The sequence below is a fragment of the Manduca sexta genome, chromosome 13, assembly GCF_014839805.1.
Source record: "Manduca sexta isolate Smith_Timp_Sample1 chromosome 13, JHU_Msex_v1.0, whole genome shotgun sequence".
In the NCBI taxonomy this organism is placed as follows: Eukaryota; Metazoa; Arthropoda; class Insecta; order Lepidoptera; family Sphingidae; genus Manduca; species Manduca sexta.
In genome coordinates, this window is record NC_051127.1 from 10,005,973 (window position 1) to 10,024,689 (window position 18,717).

Sequence of the window (18,717 nt, forward strand, 5' to 3'; positions counted from 1 at the left end):
TCGTTCTATTTTCGCGCCAACTGGCATCATAATATGCAGAATAATTCAAATGTTTTGAACAGGGCCAAGGTCGCGAATTGCGTGTACATTACAACATTTAGGCTACATACGAATGTCTGGAATAGCGGGAATGCTTATTGAACTATTAATAAATTGTATTTCTATTTATGGTTCATTAGGGCTATGTCTATGGGCAGTTGTGATAAAACGCGTTACAAAGTCAGTAACTTGTTCATGTGTTCATTAAATTGTGTGGCAAATAATACTAGTCATGTCTTATACTGCCCACTGCTGGGCACGGGCCTCCTCTACTACTGAGAGATTCTCTACTACTGAGACAGATTAGGCTTTAGTCTACTACGTTAGCCTTGTACGGGTTGGACGAATATACATACCTTAGATATAGTAAGCTCTGGTACTATATTTGAAATACAAATTGAATTTATTAAAACCCATCAAAGATATTAATTAGATTAGCGTGAAACTCGGATAAGTACCCAAACGACGTTAAAAGGTCAGTTTTAAAAAAGCAGCTTGTCATTGTGATTTTTCTTTAATCTCGTTATTATTTTAAGTCTATAACAAATTAAAGAGAGATAAGGCTTTACAATAATTAGGATAATCCCTGCTACTACACTAGGATTGTTAAGAATTGTCTTATTTTATGAAAGCCTCTTACCACGTTAAGTCCAATACCAAGAATCTTTGTATCCAGAATATTATCACTAGAGACCCTTAGCTATTAGGTGATGGATGTCTCTTATACGGAAGTGCGTCCGCCTAAGGCAATGGTTCCTAACCGTTTCAATATTGTTACCCTTGTGATCGACGTGGAAAACTAATTTTACCCCGCCTTCAACATGTTATGAAAACAAAAATACAAGCAAATACAAACATCTTTATTAATAATAAATTGCAAAACAGCCTAACAATTTTAACGTCAGCTCTGTTCCTTTTATTTATATTACGATGCTATAATTAGGTTCTTTGTTACCCCCGTGAAATAGCTGATTTACCCCCGCGGGGGTAATTACCCCCTGGTTAGAAACCCAGGGTCTAAGAGTAGTGATAATGTACATGATCATGTTGGCACGATGCGTGACTAAATAAAACAATATACTTGCCGTCTTAAAAATAGCACTTTACAATAAGTTACTCTAAATAACTAATTAAATAAACAATTATAAGTTTCGAACGAAATACATATCAATAAAAAGTAATTTTAATTCTACACGTCCTAATGCCACTACTAATACTCTCAGAGATTTTATCGCAGCGGCAACATTACACTTTCCGTCAGACAAATACTCACGCACACGCCACATACGCACTGGACTATAAAATAAAAACAAAATCAGAAAACTTATACTGGAATTTTTGGCGACAATATTCATTATTCATGGATGATTTTGGGCGCAATGTTAGCAGAGGTAAAGAGGAGTATACGATTTCACTTATTCACGCAATGTCGAAATGATCCCGTATATACATATACATATACATATACCGCACTGTCTCTTGCTACCAAGCTGCAGCGTTCTAGCACTATTTTTGATAATCAGGTGGCGTTGAAGCTAAATCAATATAATATTTCAAGAATAAAAATGCAATATGTCAGTGATGAAGGAAGTCTTTTGTAATTCCAGTTGTGGATGGCTCGCTAGTTCAATCAATTAATTGTTTTAATATAGCTCCAACGGATCATACAAACATTTGGCAATGGCAATTTGTCAATGGAATCAAAATCACGTGGCTTCTTTTAACTCATAACTTGACCCAAATAATAAAATCTTTAGTTCATAATCATAACTTATTGCTGAGACATTTGAAATCTTACCTAACAATATAATATAATAAATACAACAAAAAAATTGCGACGACGCGACGTGTCGAAATAAAATCTAAGTGGAGTAGAGAAATATCAAGTCATCTGTGAAAATGTTATAGCCATGGCTGAAAATCATTTCATGACCATATTTGATGACGTAAGTGCTTTTATTATTAATTACATTAAATGATTATAAACATAATATAGTTCGTCTGAAGTATAGCCAAAACAGTATAATAAAAAAAACCCTCCATATTATGATAAAATATGCAAATAATTTCTGGTACTGACAAAGTTAACTTTAAAACGAAAAGCAAAAGTCGCGCCCCATAGCAAGTGTTTTATGTTCCTGGTCACGCTATAAGTAAACGATTTTTTTTTCATTGCGTAAAAAAACCTTTATATTTAGCACACGGAACCGTGTAAAGGCAGAACGGATTTAATTATAAAACTGTCTTTTGTTCGCAGCTTGGACTAATAGGGTATTTTACTATGTTTGATTTTGTATATTATTCTATATGTAATATCAAAAGTACAAAAAGAATCCCTTGTGTGAAGAGTGCATTAAAATTGGTTAAAAAATGAGGCAGTAATTCCGGTTTCAAATATTGCAATATGCAGGAGTGGGCGCGTAGTGGGGATATCGTCCCATCTCTTTCTTTCACACGCAATCGTATTCTCGATGACGTCACGTGCGCGTATTGCACTTCTTTTCTTGATCTTTGACACTTACCCCTTCTACCAAATTTCAAAGATTAATTTGAATTGGTATATTTTTTGCAGATTTTAATCACTTTATATGTGTTATCCATATGATGTAAACATTTGATACAATTAAAAAACAAAAATTCGTCAAACACCATATTCTAAGCGTAATTATTTTATTAATTAACAATTATTATTTAATATTGATGTTACTACACTTATTAAGAGAAGATCATTATTATAAGTAAGGCCCTCAACCGCCGCACTGCTTATAATTCTAGGTCATTTGATGTACTCCTATGTTATTCTGCATGTTTCCTAATGGCAGCACTGCTTGTACAGACGTTGGTCATATTGTTCCAACCTTCTCTGTACGCAGTGGTCCTCTAATTACGAAGCGCGAACGAAATGTCAGCGCTCTTTACATTGCGAAACAATCTAGACAGATGGTTTGCACAACCAGGAAAATAAAGTAAAAATTTTACAACACAAACGTCTGCCGAGCAACGCTAAATTCATGACGACAGCGTCGAATGCGCTGTGGAATAATATGACCTGACGGCGTGTTAGGAAAATCCCTGCGTGACCTGTGAGGATATTATGGAGCGCATAAATGCAAACGTCATTCAAAGAAAAAAATATATACGTCGCGTAGCCTGATAGTGAATGCTCAACGTCGTCTAAGAAACATTGTTTATAAGTACCGCAACGAGCAAGCTTGTCGCTAGGTGATTGGAGATGCTAAGTATTCAGCACTGTTCATGGCTCCGCAACGCCTCAATCGTATATTAACCACTATGGGATGAAACCAGCTGATAAATCAGTGACATGAATGAAGATTTCACCACTGCGTATTGACAGACCTCAAATTGTCAATATATGACAAAAGTTTTTTCAAAAACCCAAAGGACTAGAAAAAAAGTTTGTATTACGATAACTATTCTGGTGATAAAGTAAAGAGATAGAATGAGTCATGGGTGGAGCAATGATTACAAAAGCAAAAATTATTAGCATACTTAATTGGCGGCATTAAATTAGTAATATTTTAAGGAATGCATGTTATTTTATGGTACCTTTTTCTGATATCAGTGGACTAATACAAAGCGCGGAGATTCAAATTACCTCTGTTTATTGTATTTATAATTGAAGCGTAAAAGCACCCGCAAAACTAAAATTGCTAAATAAAGAATTTGTTAAAATTGCTAAGTGAGGAGCGTGTTTGGCACCAGACTTACCGACCGCTATTAGAGTTAATGAGTTCACACGAACAATCTTGTATCCATACAGTTTGATACAGGACATCAATATGTTTAGTCATTCGATCTATCAATTCATGCATACATTATGCGAACCAGGTAGATATGTGACAACAATCACGTCAAGGTCACCGATTAAACTAGTTCATTAAACCAGCATCGAAGCAGATTATTCGTTTCAGAATCACGTGCATCGTTGATCGCTAATGAAGATTGGAATATAAGGCCTTCCACCATTCTCAAAGTTTAGGTTGTTTATTATCAATAAGAAAAATAAAACGTGTGATATGCAGTCTATTAATATGCCGTCGCTAATGTAATGACGCCTCACCAAGTTACGCACACAGCCGGCGGTGGGCAGGCGACAGGTAGCAGCGACCGCGGTTCGCGGACCGCCGCACGCGCAAAAAGTACACGCGCACCGGCGCGCCGCCGCCGCCCGCGCAGCGCCACGCCAAGGCGCATCGCGCCAACGAACACCGCATAAAAAGTACAAATTAAACGCTACGAAATGTGTATAATATATTGTAGCGTGCGCTACGAAACGACGCCGCCGCGACGTAGCGTATCAACAAGCTTGTTATTGTACTTATGTATTATCTTAATTTATGTTTTACACCCGCGCCGTGAGACGCGGCCTGCGGCTCGACACGACGCTTCGCCACAGTAATTAGTTGACAACTATTACGTACTTTGTAGACGGGCTCTAGACGCTATTACCAGACAAAGTTGTGCACTTAGAAAAGTTGCGGCGTATCGGCTTCAGCGAGGCCGACTTTCGCACCTCGAACAATATCACATCGAGAAAAAGTTTGACGTATCCCATACCGCATGTGATGACAAATAATTAATTTGAGCGAAGATCGCGCCGGGGATAGGTGGGCTGTTTACAGCTCGAAGGAGGCGGCAAGATCGTTGGGCTCGCGAGCGGCGAGCGGCGGACTTCGTCGGGCGGTGGCGCGGCGCGGCGCGGAGGGGCCGGCGGGGGGGCGTGACGGACGGACACAAAGGAGAGGAGCGGCCGGTCGCGGACGCGGGCCGCGGGCCGGGCGCCGGGCGGCCTTATCACCGCGGGGCACACAGTCGGCTCGCGCGGCCCGCGACGCACGCCTTGACTCGCGCTCCGCTCGCATCCGCTCCGCCGCGCCGCGCCGTCGCTCAGTGACTTGTGAACAACTGATCAGTGAAACTGGAACCAGTGACTCGTGCCGCGCATTGCGCACCCGAGCTATATTTTTATTGGTCGGAGTGCTTCATTCACGGACGTTTATAATATAGCAATAACGGCTGGCCTGTCAAAAATTGTAAACACAGCACACGTGCCCGCTCGCAAGTAAGTTTTCGAAAGTTTTTCTCCCGCCCCACTGTGTTCGTCGCGCTCTGTGTTTTGTTATTCCCTATGTTTTCAAATAATTTCCTTGAATCGTGTTAGTGGTGTATTAAAGCTCTATGTTGAATTGTATAAAAAGTTTATCAAAGTAGAAAGTTTCTTACCATGTAGGTACGTCGCATAGATCATTTTTGTCTGGTTTTTCCCAATATTACCTGACACTAAGCTTCGACACTTATTTTAATCGATTCCGAGCCCGAAATCACTTTAGTAAAGTCCAGCTAAAACTCCTGGAAAAATGGTTTGGTGCCGTGTGATTACGCCGAAATATTACAGCCGTAAAGGACGGTAGAAATTATAAAACCTGATGCACTCATCGTTTAAAATTTACACAAATCCATTAAATAAAACAAACTATGCTTAGAGTTGTTTTTCCGAATAATTTGACTGATTTTTTAAGTGAATCCACTACAATGAAATAATTTACGAAAATCGTAACGCAAATAAAAAAAACAAATTTAATTAAAGTTACACCATTTTCGAATTCCACGAGAAATATCATTTTCGCTTATCTGCTAACATCTTTTGTGCGCGTAAATTTTTAAAAAACCTCTACTCAAGTTCACTCCCACGTCAAAATGTTATTTCCGCTCATTCCACCAATGAAATCTCACAACAAAAAAAAACACTTAAGTTATAGTAGAGAAAAAAACATATTGCTTTTTTTTACTTTTAAAACAATGTTCAATATTATTTCAATTAATTTTTAGGTCGGTATTTCACTTAAAAACTTTAAATCTAGCATTAAAAATTGTTCGATCACATTCCCACAACACAACAAAATCATAAACAAAATAATCACATGATAAAAATCATTTTTCAAAATAAGAATGCAAGTGCAAAAGTTCGGAACAACCGTACAGAGCCATCTATCGGTGACCGAGTGAACAGTCGGTAACCGCTCGCAAGGTCACCGTGTCAACGACCCAACAACTTTTGCCGGCTACTGTTGTCGTAGGTCATAATTTTATGTCTTCTTTTTGTTTATCTTTTTCGTAACTTTATAGCTTGCCGCGTTAATGTTTTTATAAGTCGATTTAACGACGGCTCGTGTTATTATATACTGTTTTGTATTAGTTATTGCGGTTGTAGTTTTTAAATACTCTATTCTCTAATGAATGTGATTTGAGTTTAAAAATTCCTTGCTCCATTAATATATCAGTATTCATTGCTTTTTGCTTTTAAAATAAATGTTATGTCCGCATCTTTTGTATGTTAGAATTTTTAGGGTTAATTTTCGGAGGTTCCGACCATTGAGCGTAATTCGTAAACAAACATTCAATTTAAAAGGCTCATTTCTTAAATGAATTATCTCTGGTTAAGAATTCGTGGTGTCATACTTGAAACGTATTTTCATAAAAAAATAATAATATATTATGAATACTTCTGTCGCGTACACTTGTGTATCTTTGACAATAAAACCGCAATTGTACTATACAGACATCAGATATTAACCAAGCTCTATTAGTCATAAAACATTAAATATCAATACCAATACAGAACCTATATTAAATACCAACTAATTTGTATTGTTTTAATAACAGCAATCATTTGTTATAGGAAGCGAGAGGTGAAAATGGCGACCAAGGGCAAGCGTCCGATGCGCGCCCTGACGCCAGGCGACAAGATCGAGGCCATCCAGCGCGTCAACGACGGCGAGTCCAAAGCGTCAGTGGCGCGCGACATCGGCGTGCCCGAGTCCACGCTACGCGGCTGGTGCAAGAACGAGGACAAGCTGCGCTACATGACCTCACGGCTGTCTTCGCCCGACACTGACAAGAGTAACGACGAGGAGCCGCCCGACAAGCGCGCGCGCACTGTCTCCCCCGCCGCGCCCTCGCCGCCTGCGCCCTCCGGACTCGACCTCACCGCGCCCGTCGCCGCCGCTGCACAACTCCCACCACAACCAGTTGACGCACCCGTCGAGTTGACCACCAAACGAGTAGACCCCGTGCCTGCGCCGCACCCGCCCCGCGAGCGGCGCCCCGACCCTGGTGCCAGTGTCTCCATGAGCGCTATCAGCCCGTTGTCGGGACTCGGACACATCCCCGGCCTCGCACACTCACACCTAGGCCTGAGTTTCAATGAGATCGCAACCAACCTCACATTGCTAGCGCAACTCAACCCTGGCCTGTCCGCGCTCTCCGCGCAACCGTCTAGTCTCCTGCGCTCCGTGCGCTCACCGAAGCCCGCACACAATGGCGTGCTCAACATGAATGAAAGCAAACACCGAAGTAAGTCACATCACTCAGATCCGTACCGCCATATCGGATCCAAGTCTAGCCACCATGGGACAGCAACCTCCACTGCGAGTCAACCAGTGGATGACACACTGTGGTATTGGCTCAAAACACAACAAGCTATGTTAGATCTCACCGCGCAGACAACCGCCGCTCATCCCCTGCAGCTCGGCAAAGCGAACGACGCCACCATGCAAGCAAAACCAGTAGCGCCCGCTGCTCCTGTCAATCCGCATCTGGATTATAACAGGAATTCCTGGCTGTGGCAATACTACAAGCAATTCGGCGGAGCAATGCCACTGCCCGACGATAAGCACAAGTCTGCCGCACAGGTGCCAAAAGACAAAACCGCAGAAAACATTCTCTACTCCCAACTGACAAAAGGCAAAGGCGAGGAGGAAAAAGTATTAACGACGATGCACACAGAACGATCACATTTGAGGGAGGAAGAGGCCCGCAGCACTCCGAAAGAGGAACCGCGTGCCGCGGAACCTCCCGCGAGTCCCGATATGGGAACAGAAAATAAAGAACCTTCCACGGAACGTAGCAATGAATCTGCCAAGACCCAGACGAAGGCGCGAACCGTCCTCGACAACTTGCTGTTCAATAACACAAGCCCCACAGCGGCGAACAAAGAGAGCCGGAGCGAGAATCTGGCCAACGGCGAGTGGGGAGGCAGGCGCGGCGGAGGCGCTGGAGCACGGCGACAAGTTCCTCGCGTGGCTGGAGGCGAGCGGCGACCCGAGCGTGACGCGCATGCACGTGCACCAGCTGCGCGCGCTGCTGCACAATCTGCGCGCGCGCCGAGTGCCGCCACCGGACGCCGACGCCGACCACCACCATCACCACCATGCCGACCACGCGGCGCGCCGCAAGTAGACGCCGCGCCGCGCGCCACGCTCGCTACAGGGAATTATTCAATTATGTACATAGTTACGTCGTCGCCAGTAAGCGTTCACTTGTGATATGTGTAGCCAAATTTGCGTAATTTCTTTGTTCTAAAAGAAAAGCTATGCATTATTTTCTTTAGTATGTAAGTGTAAGCTCCACCACGATCCACTGTTTGAGCGTCGTCGCATCGCGGGCGCTCCTCCCCACGACATGTAAAACTCGATAGACAATTTGTATAAATGTATGTTGTACCCGGCGTGCATCACTTCCGATGCACCGCACTGAACTGTTACATGTTTAGGTTAAGTAGTGAAGCTGTATGTTGCCATTCGACGATTACATTCCTAGTTGTACCCTTACTGTAGTTCATAGTTCGATCCCTAAGTTCTACCTCAAGTCAAAACTATACTAAGTCACGCACGACGTCCTTTCAACCGTTCACTGAGTGGTAGATGTGTGTGTATGTATGTGTATGTATGTCTGTACGTCTGTACGTGCGAGGGTGGCTGTTGGAGGGCGGGTGGCGAGCGAGGTCGGGCGCGTGACGCTAGTGTCGCTGACGATACCAAATATTAAAGGATGCGAACGTATTGTTGTGCCAATCGTACGAACAAGGTAATATTGTTAAGATATAGATGACTCTATCGCGTTAGCTAAGCGCTCGTTGTGTAAATGTTTTCTATTGCTCAGTATTTTATATAAATTGTAGATATATAACCCTAACGTCTCGACTCGGAATTGTATTATACGTTAAAGTTAACAGTTAAGGACACTGTGATCAAAATTATAAATTATTGAGAGATTATTAATATTGTAAGTACATTCCTAATTATTAATAGAGTGTGTTATTGTAATGTTATGGAAGTATTGTCCAAAGCGGTGGTGCGTGTGAGCAGGTAACTCGGTACGTTCTACAGAACTGTCTCCCACAATGAACGTATGATTTGCATTTCGTGTTAATTATATCTCCACTTGGAAAATTATTCGAGAGATAATATTTTGTACAAAATTAAAGAAAAAAGCGGATTATAAAATGATTCTCTTAATCACGGTTTGTGATCTCGAAAATGTTGAACGATTAAACTTGATTGAATCTTCACAGTGTGTTTATTTATTCATCAAAAAATTCTAGAACCCAACCTTACCCTAAAACATAAATTAAAATTTACAGTTGCACATTAAGACGATTATTAATAAACTTATTAAATTGCAAAATTGCGGTCATTAACCTTTCTTTTTTATCTGCACATATTGTTTTGAGCATCTGAGAAATGAACTAAACAATTCATATTTACAAAGATGCATAGTTCTTCTAATTAGATACCTACTAATGATGATATTATAAATATATAATCCCAAGACCCACACACACACACACACAACAAAACAACAATTGCATCACATCAACAAAACGAAAAATATTGTTTACAAATAAACAAACACTTGTTGCGTGATGTTTTAAAAGCGGTCATTATAAATAATGAGGACCTAACGAGTGATGTCACGAAAAAGCCCAGGTTCTGTATGCAACTACAATATGATATATTATTATTTGTTATAACATAAATAACGTCAACAGAAGACTGAATATCTCATATAAACCATTAATAATATTTTTTTCGTTTACATACGTAACGACAGTTCTTTATTTAACCTGTTGCTCGATTCAAAGCATTAAAACGAGCACACTAGCGACATCGTGTGATAAAATATTGTATAAAGATTTCATTGACGGCCGCAGATTTGGTATAAAAGAAGACGGAAGCATAAATCATCTATATTGCATAGAATAAATTACAAATGGTGTACTTACGTGCAGCATTGGCTTCGTAAGTGGTTCATAGTCGAAGTAGTCGGACACTAAAGCTGCCAGTCCTTCCCAGTTACTGGTATCGGCATAGCAGAGCTTGGTTGGTCTGATAGTTGTACACACCATTTTCTGAAAAACCCAAACTATAATACTAATATGAGACTATGACTATGAGATATATAAATGTATCATCATTCAAGCAAGCAGTATCGTATTCATTTATACCAAAATAAAAAATACGTAATAAAAAATTTTAAGTAGTAAGTAACTGGTAGATGTACAAAATATTTAAAAAGTAAGTATTTTTTTATTTATTGTGCCATAATGCTATGCAATCAAAAATGCACTTAAATTAATAAATGAGAGCTTATAATCAAATTCAAACAGTACAATGGTGCTGCCATCTATGTTCTCACACACACACACATACTCTAAAATTTTATTTTTTTATTTAGCTTTATATTTCTACAACTCTGGCAGTTACGTAATTTTTTTATATATCTTATTATGTAGATTTGCTGTGTGGTCTCTTAATGGGTAAATAATACTATAAATAACTACCTGCAATCCACATTCATTAGGCGCTTGCAGCAACAAAGGCTTCCTTCCATTATAATGAAAATGAAATTGCCTCCTGAAATTCTCAGCATATGCAAGAAGAAGACGTTCTTTTGAACTATTCGTATAATAACTTTTTGGAAAGCAAGTTCTTGTTTCAAACACAGGATCCGTAATTTCAGGCCAACATAAATTCACTACTCCCAATTCATAGACGGCATTTTTTAAAGACCGTAGCGTCAATGGCTCCGTAATATATTTCAAACCAAATATTCTCGGTGGTATTTCTTCGATTTCATTTTCTTCCTGCGGTCGATCAAATATTTCAGCTGCAATATTTTCATTGACTTCCAATACGGGGTCTAAAACTTCTAAATCTGGTTTCTTATCGGGATTAAACACTTCTGACATGATATTGTTATTATATAGACAGATCTTCAAGTTATTAATATTTTGACTGTAGATACTTAATTCCGTTTTTAATATTGTTTTAGTCATAACTACGAAAATGAAACGAGAAAAGGGTTATTTAAATGACAATTATAATCAAAGAGAATTATAATATATATGGAAAATTATATTCTTTTTTTCAACGGAATCAAAGAGAATATAATCACTACGTTTTAAACGGAATAAACAAGTCACTTCAGTTTTCAGGTAGCTAAGCAACTGTTAATTTCATGAAAAAGAAACATCTAAAGCTTAGGTTTCATTATGACGCGCTTCAGCCGCCTGGCCACAACGGTGCTATGCGAGCAGTGACTCGTTCAGCCGAACCGCCCCACTGCAGTGTGTCTCTTACAAAATATATAGAGGTGGACATTTGCATTTTGACCCGATCTCGAAACCTACCCTGCTGTGGACGCTATTCACAACAGTAATATTTTGGGAACCTCACGAATATCGATTTATTGGAGGAAAAATAAAACGTTACGATTGTATTACCAGCGTAAAAAACTTTACCTCGTGTGACCGTAAACATTTTCGGGAAAACCAAGAATGCCCTAACATCTACTATTAAATAGTTTTTTATCCTTATTACTTATGAAGGATTCAGTTTATGTATCTATATAGCCAATAGAATACATGCCTACTGAATAATGTTTGTACCCACGCACAAAATTTCACACTAGGAACACAATAAGTACACTCAAATGTCGTTAATATTAATAATAGTATTAATCGAATCCAAAAGTCATAAAACTTAAATATACGCACCGGGACTCGAACCCAGAACCTTTTGCTAACCAAAGTTATGTCAAATCTTTATTGGAAAACTAGCGATAATATATTTCACTATATCAACAAATATTATTCTTGTATGCACTTTGCCAGTTTGAAGTTGATTTATAATTCAAAAAGATTTTACATCTAGAAATAAACGCTTTTAAACTTATATTAATTATATATTATTCGCTTTTTTAATTGCGGTTTAGGGTAAGTTTGTAAAATAAAATGGGTACATTTAAATTTAAAACCAGTAACTCTGACTCTAATTCTGTCATTTGTAAGACGTCAGATGGAAGTTGTCAATTTTTATGACTACGTTAACGTGACGATCAAGTGCTGTGTTGTGCCGAAGGTCAGAGAACAATAAAAAAACATTAATATTTTTACGCAACATTTTTTTAATATACTAATATCCTGTATATAGTCTTCGCAAATAAATAATAATAATTGTTTACAGTTACGTTATAACCTAGTACACGGATGTAATAAAAATAAATAAGCATTAATCCTTATCACTTGCTTATTAAGTTTATCACAAAAAAAAGACGGACGCAGGACTTTGAACATGGGGAATAAGTCATCATTACTCCTTAGAGAAGAAGAAATAGCGCAAATCCAAGAAGAAACTGGGTGTAAGTTTATATTTTTTTATCATAAATAAGACATCAAATTTTATATTTTCTTTGTGTTGTTTTTATAAATATCCGTTTCATTCTATTGTTTTCTCATTATATTTAAAATTCATATTCGGTTTTTATTGTAGCCCTATTTGTGACCATGTTTTGCATATAAAATAGCAGAATGAGATGTATCTGTACGTTGAAGAAAAGTTATATGTCAAATATTTATGCATGATACCATTGACATCTTAAAGACTAATGTATATCAAATAGCTAATCACTGGCTCACTATTACAAGGTTCTATGTAGTAATTGATGTCTTGCTATTTTTTTTTTGCTTTGAATGATAAGATGAGCTTGCCAGTGGCCTGATGGTAAGCGATATGACCGCCAATACGGAAGAAACACCATCCAACTCTGAATTACATAATATTTTTTAAAATTCCACTGCACTCACCATTTTGAGACATGACATGTTAAGTCTTATTATGTCCAGTAGTTACACTGGCTATAATCTGACCCAAACACCACAGTGCTACACACTGCTGCTTGGTGACAGAAATAGACATTACCTCTCCAGGTAGACTCTCACATATGAGCGACCTACCACCAGTAAAAATTAAAATTTCATGATTCTTTGTTTATTTGAGTGAAAATTTACAGTAATTGGAAAAGACAAATAAAACAGGAACGGTGAGTATATTGATTTTTAAGTTTTAACCAACATTATTTTTTATCAAATTTTTGCAATATAAGTAAAAATTAACATGGGACCTTGTATTAGTAAGCCAACAATATGTGATTCATCAGAAACTCATCATAATGTTAACGAGGCAATGTATTATTAATTGTGTTTAAATATTATGCAACAGTGGCGAAGCGTCCATACAAGCCGATTCCTACCGGGTTACCTTTTGTAAATTAACTTAAAATAATTAATGAAAAATATAACTATATAATAATTGTATATTCAAACAAGTCATCCTATACTTATTTCATTAAATCAATACTTCAACGATTACGGTACATAGTTCATATTATCAATTAATAATCAAACTCGCAGTGCTCGCGCCTTATGTTCGAAGTGAACCCGGCCGCATATTTCCTCGCGATATTGTTGTCTCTTTCACACGCAGCGCGGTGTCTTTGTCTAATCTTTTGGAAGTGACGTAAAATACATGTGTGCGTGCGTGTATGTGTAATCAGGGTAACCCGAGAATTTGCGGCTTAATGTTGGGCCATTGGCGCGAATTTTTTAACAATTTAGAATTTATAATATTAGTCTTTGTGTATAGTGTGGGTTATTAATTTTGTTGGGCTCTTTTTAAATAAGTATCTATGTTCAAAATATGTGATTATTTGTTAAATTTAGAGTTTAGAAATAATGTTTATGTTAGAAGGAAATTTTATGTATTATAATATTTTATTGATTTTAATTTATTGTGAACAGCGTGATACATGTTAGCTGTAGAAAAAAAAACTATTTCCTGTTTACCTTTTGAAAATTTTCACCCTTCGCCACTGTGATGCAAATATAAGTTATTTTCATTAAAAAAATGATATTCAATAACTGGGCAAATTATTCATTAAATTATTAATTTTATCAGTAAAATTTCACTAAAAAACATGATATTAAGAGCTCCTATATAGCAGTTTTGATTTTTAAATTGCTTCAAACAAGTGACACAGATGAATTGACCAAATGATACTAGAGCCTGATTGTTACGATTACCTGTTACTGTTTAGCTGAGTAATTGACGGTACTAAATATATTTATTTTTGTTTTCACAGTCACACCTAATCAAATTGAAAGACTCTACTCAAGGTTTACGTCTCTCGACAAGAATGATTGCGGCACTCTCTCACGTGAGGACTTCCTTCGCATCCCTGAGCTGGCGATCAACCCTCTGAGTGAACGGATTGTCCATTCATTCTTTGCCGAAAGCCATGACGACAGAGTCAACTTCCTGCAGTTTATGAGGGTGCTGGCCCATTTCAGGCCGATACGAAAGAACAGAGAGAACAAACTTAACAGCAGAGAGGAGAAATTGCGATGTGAGTTTAGTTTTGAAGTTTAGTTCACCATGCCTATTCCAGAATGCATAAGCATATAAATTACTAGCTTTTGCTTGCAGATCCAAAAAACGTCGAGTTCCTCTACATTCAGAATTATATGACCTTACTGTTATATTTATTTCCAGTTACATTCTCAATGTATGACCTTGACAGTGATGGCAAAATCTCCAGGGATGAACTCTTGGCTATACTGCACATGATGGTTGGGGCAAATATCAGGTTAGTAATATAATATTTATTTTGTTTATATTTAATGTAAAACAAAAATACTTAATTTTTAAGTGTTATTATTTTGGCATTTTTATGTTGTGATGAGGACAATAAATATGTTTTATGATAACTTTAATGCTAGTTAAGTCATTTAATGCTTGATAATAATTTCTGATTATCTAAGAATTATTTGTATCTAAAAATCATGAGTAATATTTTGTACATATTAAAAAAAAAATATATCTTGTGATAGAGGTATGCTGAAGACTGAATTCACATCTCTACAGTCAGATGCGTGTTAATCTCTTTCTCATCGCGGTCGCAAAATGCGCCAGTCCAACATGGCCGTGGAGCATAGCATACCAAAAGCCTATGTTGCAGTGGCGAAGCGTGCATACAACCCGATTCCTACCGGCTTCCCTTTTAGGTTTATTTACGTGTGCCATTGTTTTTTTCTGTTAAAATGGCGCGATACGTTAACTCAAGAGCAATTTTTTTTCCTCGGGTTACCTTTTGAAATATTTCACCCTTCGCCACTGCTATGGTTCATAAAACCAAAAATATCTATGCGTATTATAACTGATCCACATGTCGAATTTCACAGTGAAGAACAGCTGACCAGCATCGCAGAACGCACAATCCTCGAGGCGGACACCAACAATGACCAGATGATATCGTTCGAAGAGTTCTGCGGAGCACTGGAGAGGACAGACGTGGAACAGAAAATGTCCATCAGGTTCCTCAACTGACCACCAAACTCTTGAAGCACATACATCAAGTACATCCTGACTGCGCTGCTCGTGCTTCTCATTTACGGGCTTTTAAATAAGAAATGATGCTCTCAATGTAATTGTTTAATGTTGATGGGGATTCTAATGTAATTTGGTTTGACATACCGAAATTGATAAATAATCCCGAATGCTATCTTTAGATCGATCCTGGAAATAAACCGATCAAATAATTTATATGTGAAAGATGCGAAACTTTATTCTGATTGGCTCATTTAAAATAAAATCAAGACATTTACAAGCCACCATGAAACTGTATTCTGATTGCTCAATTTCCGCGATCGACCTGAAGATATCCGAGATTGTTCATTATTTCGGTCGGTAGTAAATATTTTTTATTAGATAATAAAATATCAAAACTGATAGATAAGTTAAATTATGACGAAAAGTCCCGACCACATAGTGGATGGTAGCCAAATATAGGGAATAAAGATAGATTTGATGTTGAACTGTTCGTATCACAATATTTACCGTATTAATAGTGTTCTACAATTACGAAAATAAATATTGTACGCCATTTTGCAATCTTAAAACTTAACTCGTCACATTTAGATTTAGTTTAGCTTGCACTTAGTATTTTTTGTATAATCATGTGATACATATTGGGGTTATTTAGGTTACTAGTTAGATCATGTATTTATTTATGTCAACCGCGGGAGTATGTAGTTTTAGTGTTGAAGTAGCATTGTTGATAATAGTACTGTAGTCATCGGTAGACGGTAATCTGCCATAGTAACTTAATACTTAATCCATCAACTCAGTAGTGACGCGGAGTGGTTGACGCAGAGGCGTCACTTTAGGCTGGCGGTAAAATACGTAAATTTAAACGGATATTTTTTTAAATTTTGTTACATGGACTTATGGCTAAGGGGCGTGCGCTTGATATTCGCTTGCTTACGATAACAAGGTTCTAAGTTAATTTTATTTGTAAGAAATTAAATTATATACCATATAATTTTATTTTCTTATTCTGTAAAAATTTCCAATAATCCCAACAGATAGATAAAGGCGGAACCATGACTATTGCAAACGATTTTTTCCTTAGTAAAAATTAACATAGAACCTTGACGTAGTGAACCAGTGATTAATTGAAATTATCTGTTTTGCCCCCGTCGGATGCCTTGGACGCCAAACTTTGAGTCCGCCCTGGAGACAATAACCCACGTTATTTCACTGACTCACAGTTGACTACTTAAATCTTCATCATTGACGAAGGGTCCTGACGCCTGCCGGGTTCCACGTAGAATCTAATTATCATTAGAACGATTTGCACACCGCATTTATGCATATTAGTAATTATTATGTCACATTTATGCATATATTGTCGGGTTACCTTTCGGAAAATTTTACCTTTCGCCACTGATCTGCATAGAAACTACATTAATATATACTTATTTTGTGCTTGTGTTTATGTAGCCTAAAAGCTCTTATTTATTGTTGATAAATAAAATTAACTTATAAAGCAAACAGCTATGGGTTAACCAAAACACCGTATTAAAGTTTTCTACTGGAGGTATCTCATATGTGAGAGTCCGCCGTAGGTACCACCGCAATGTCTATTTCTGCCGCCAAGGAACAGTGTGTAGTCATTGTTGTATTCCGGTTTGAAGGACATCGTAGCCAGTGTAACTACTGGACATAAGACTTAACATCTCATGTCTCAGGATGGCGAGCGCAGTGGAATACCGAACAATACTTTGTAATTCAAGGTGTTGGATGGTGTTTCTGCGGTTTATGGGTAGTCGTATCGCTTACTATCAGGCAAACGGCAAACTCGTCTCGTCATTCTCAGCCATAAAAAAATTAAAGTTTAATACTATAAAGGTCAATCATCACATAACTTTTATATGAGGAACATTGTAATTTGATCATTTTCTAAAGAGAACCAGTCTTTCAAAGAGAAATAATAACCCTATAAAAGTAATCTATTATTTAAAAAATTTGGCTCTAACTGGCTAGCTAGTCTTGTCATTTAGTAGTATGAAAAAAATAAGAGGCGACCAATTCCATATCGCCATTGACCCTCCTTGCATTTTATTCGGTGAGTATGCCGCGCGAGGCTGCCTCGGTCTATCTGAATTTAAGTTGCCGAGGGCGAAAATGCACAAATATGTCTCTAATGGAATTATGATATTATTTACTTTGTTATATGTAGCCTAGTATGTCATTTACGAATGAAATTCGTTAAAATGTAATTAGTGGAGATCCAACGGATAGCAGTTTAGCCGGATACCACGTGGTCAACCTTGTAGCCGGAATATTCGGCCGCCAGATCTAAGCACTTGAAATACATTTACTCATTCATGTTAGTGGTGCTTACTGAAGAGTGTTCGTTTGGCTGAGTATGATTCTACTAGATTATTATACATACGCTTCCAAAGAGCTATAAGTGAGTCGCTCAAAATCCAGGCTGAAGTGTAACAATGATTGCTACTGGAAGACAACTTATGACGTACTTCAATCACTCTTACTATGATACTTATTAATAACTTAATAAAACAATTTCACTACCTAGATTCTTTTTTAGTCCAGTATACGGTCGGCCGGTTGCCCGAATAGGCGCTAGATATCCGGTATTCGCCCGTATAGTGTTTAGGCCACCAGATAGGCCGGATAACGGATAGTTACCGGATATCCGTTATATCTCTAGTAATTAGTAAATGAATACAAACTTTTCCTCTTTGCATTTTAGTTTTTAATGTTTTGTTATGCATCATATGGCTTGTTTTGACTAGAACGTTTGAAGTAATGAAACATAATTACAATGATTTAACAATGGTTATAAATTAATATTTCTATATGCTAACGCGGTGTGTGTGATATTTATGAATGAAATAGTTTTTTATGGGTAATATTTAATTATTATTATTACGCAAGTTACTAATAGTCTCGTTTGATTTCAATATTAATTGTGATGTAATCTAGATTATCAGGTTTATTTTTTAAATCAAATATTACAAAAATATTGTAGATTGTAAAACATCCACACTGATAGTGAACTGTAGAAGAAGACCATTCCAAAATATATATATTTTAAAAAAAGGAAAACTAAGCGTTATTTTGTAGTCAAATGTTAAAATAGACTAATAGCAGTGTGTAAATATTAAAACACAAA

General features: G+C 37.7%; 3 protein-coding genes and 1 pseudogene across 3 annotated transcripts in view; 2 read left to right on the forward strand and 2 right to left on the reverse strand.

The window, feature by feature from the left end:
• The window catches only part of LOC115446814 (dynein regulatory complex subunit 7), a 183,012-nt gene extending 171,867 nt beyond the window's left edge, over positions 1 to 11,145 (reverse strand). The window contains exons 1-2 of the mRNA XM_037438320.1: positions 10,682 to 11,145; positions 10,124 to 10,249 (exon numbers count right to left, since the gene is read on the reverse strand). Coding sequence (XP_037294217.1) covers positions 10,124 to 10,249; positions 10,682 to 11,089 — 534 coding nt within the window. The 5' untranslated portion in view covers positions 11,090 to 11,145. The remainder of the gene's footprint in view (positions 1 to 10,123; positions 10,250 to 10,681) is intronic.
• Positions 4,785 to 9,319, forward strand: LOC115451958 (protein distal antenna). The gene is given in 3 exon segments (XM_030180379.2): positions 4,785 to 5,122; positions 6,740 to 8,090; positions 8,092 to 9,319. Coding segments are annotated over 2 exon segments (1,542 nt in total). The 5' UTR covers positions 4,785 to 5,122; positions 6,740 to 6,755; the 3' UTR covers positions 8,299 to 9,319.
• Positions 11,146 to 12,202: 1,057 nt separating the features above from the next.
• On the forward strand, positions 12,203 to 15,684 carry LOC119189229 (calcineurin B homologous protein 1-like). Its single transcript, XM_037438321.1, has 4 exons — positions 12,203 to 12,540; positions 14,320 to 14,583; positions 14,730 to 14,823; positions 15,419 to 15,684. Exons 1-4 carry the CDS (start codon positions 12,474 to 12,476, stop codon positions 15,561 to 15,563), a joined length of 570 nt encoding a protein of 189 aa, XP_037294218.1. The 5' UTR covers positions 12,203 to 12,473; the 3' UTR covers positions 15,564 to 15,684.
• Positions 15,685 to 17,823: 2,139 nt separating this feature from the next.
• LOC119189201 overlaps positions 17,824 to 18,717 on the reverse strand; it is a 16,784-nt pseudogene continuing 15,890 nt past the window's right edge.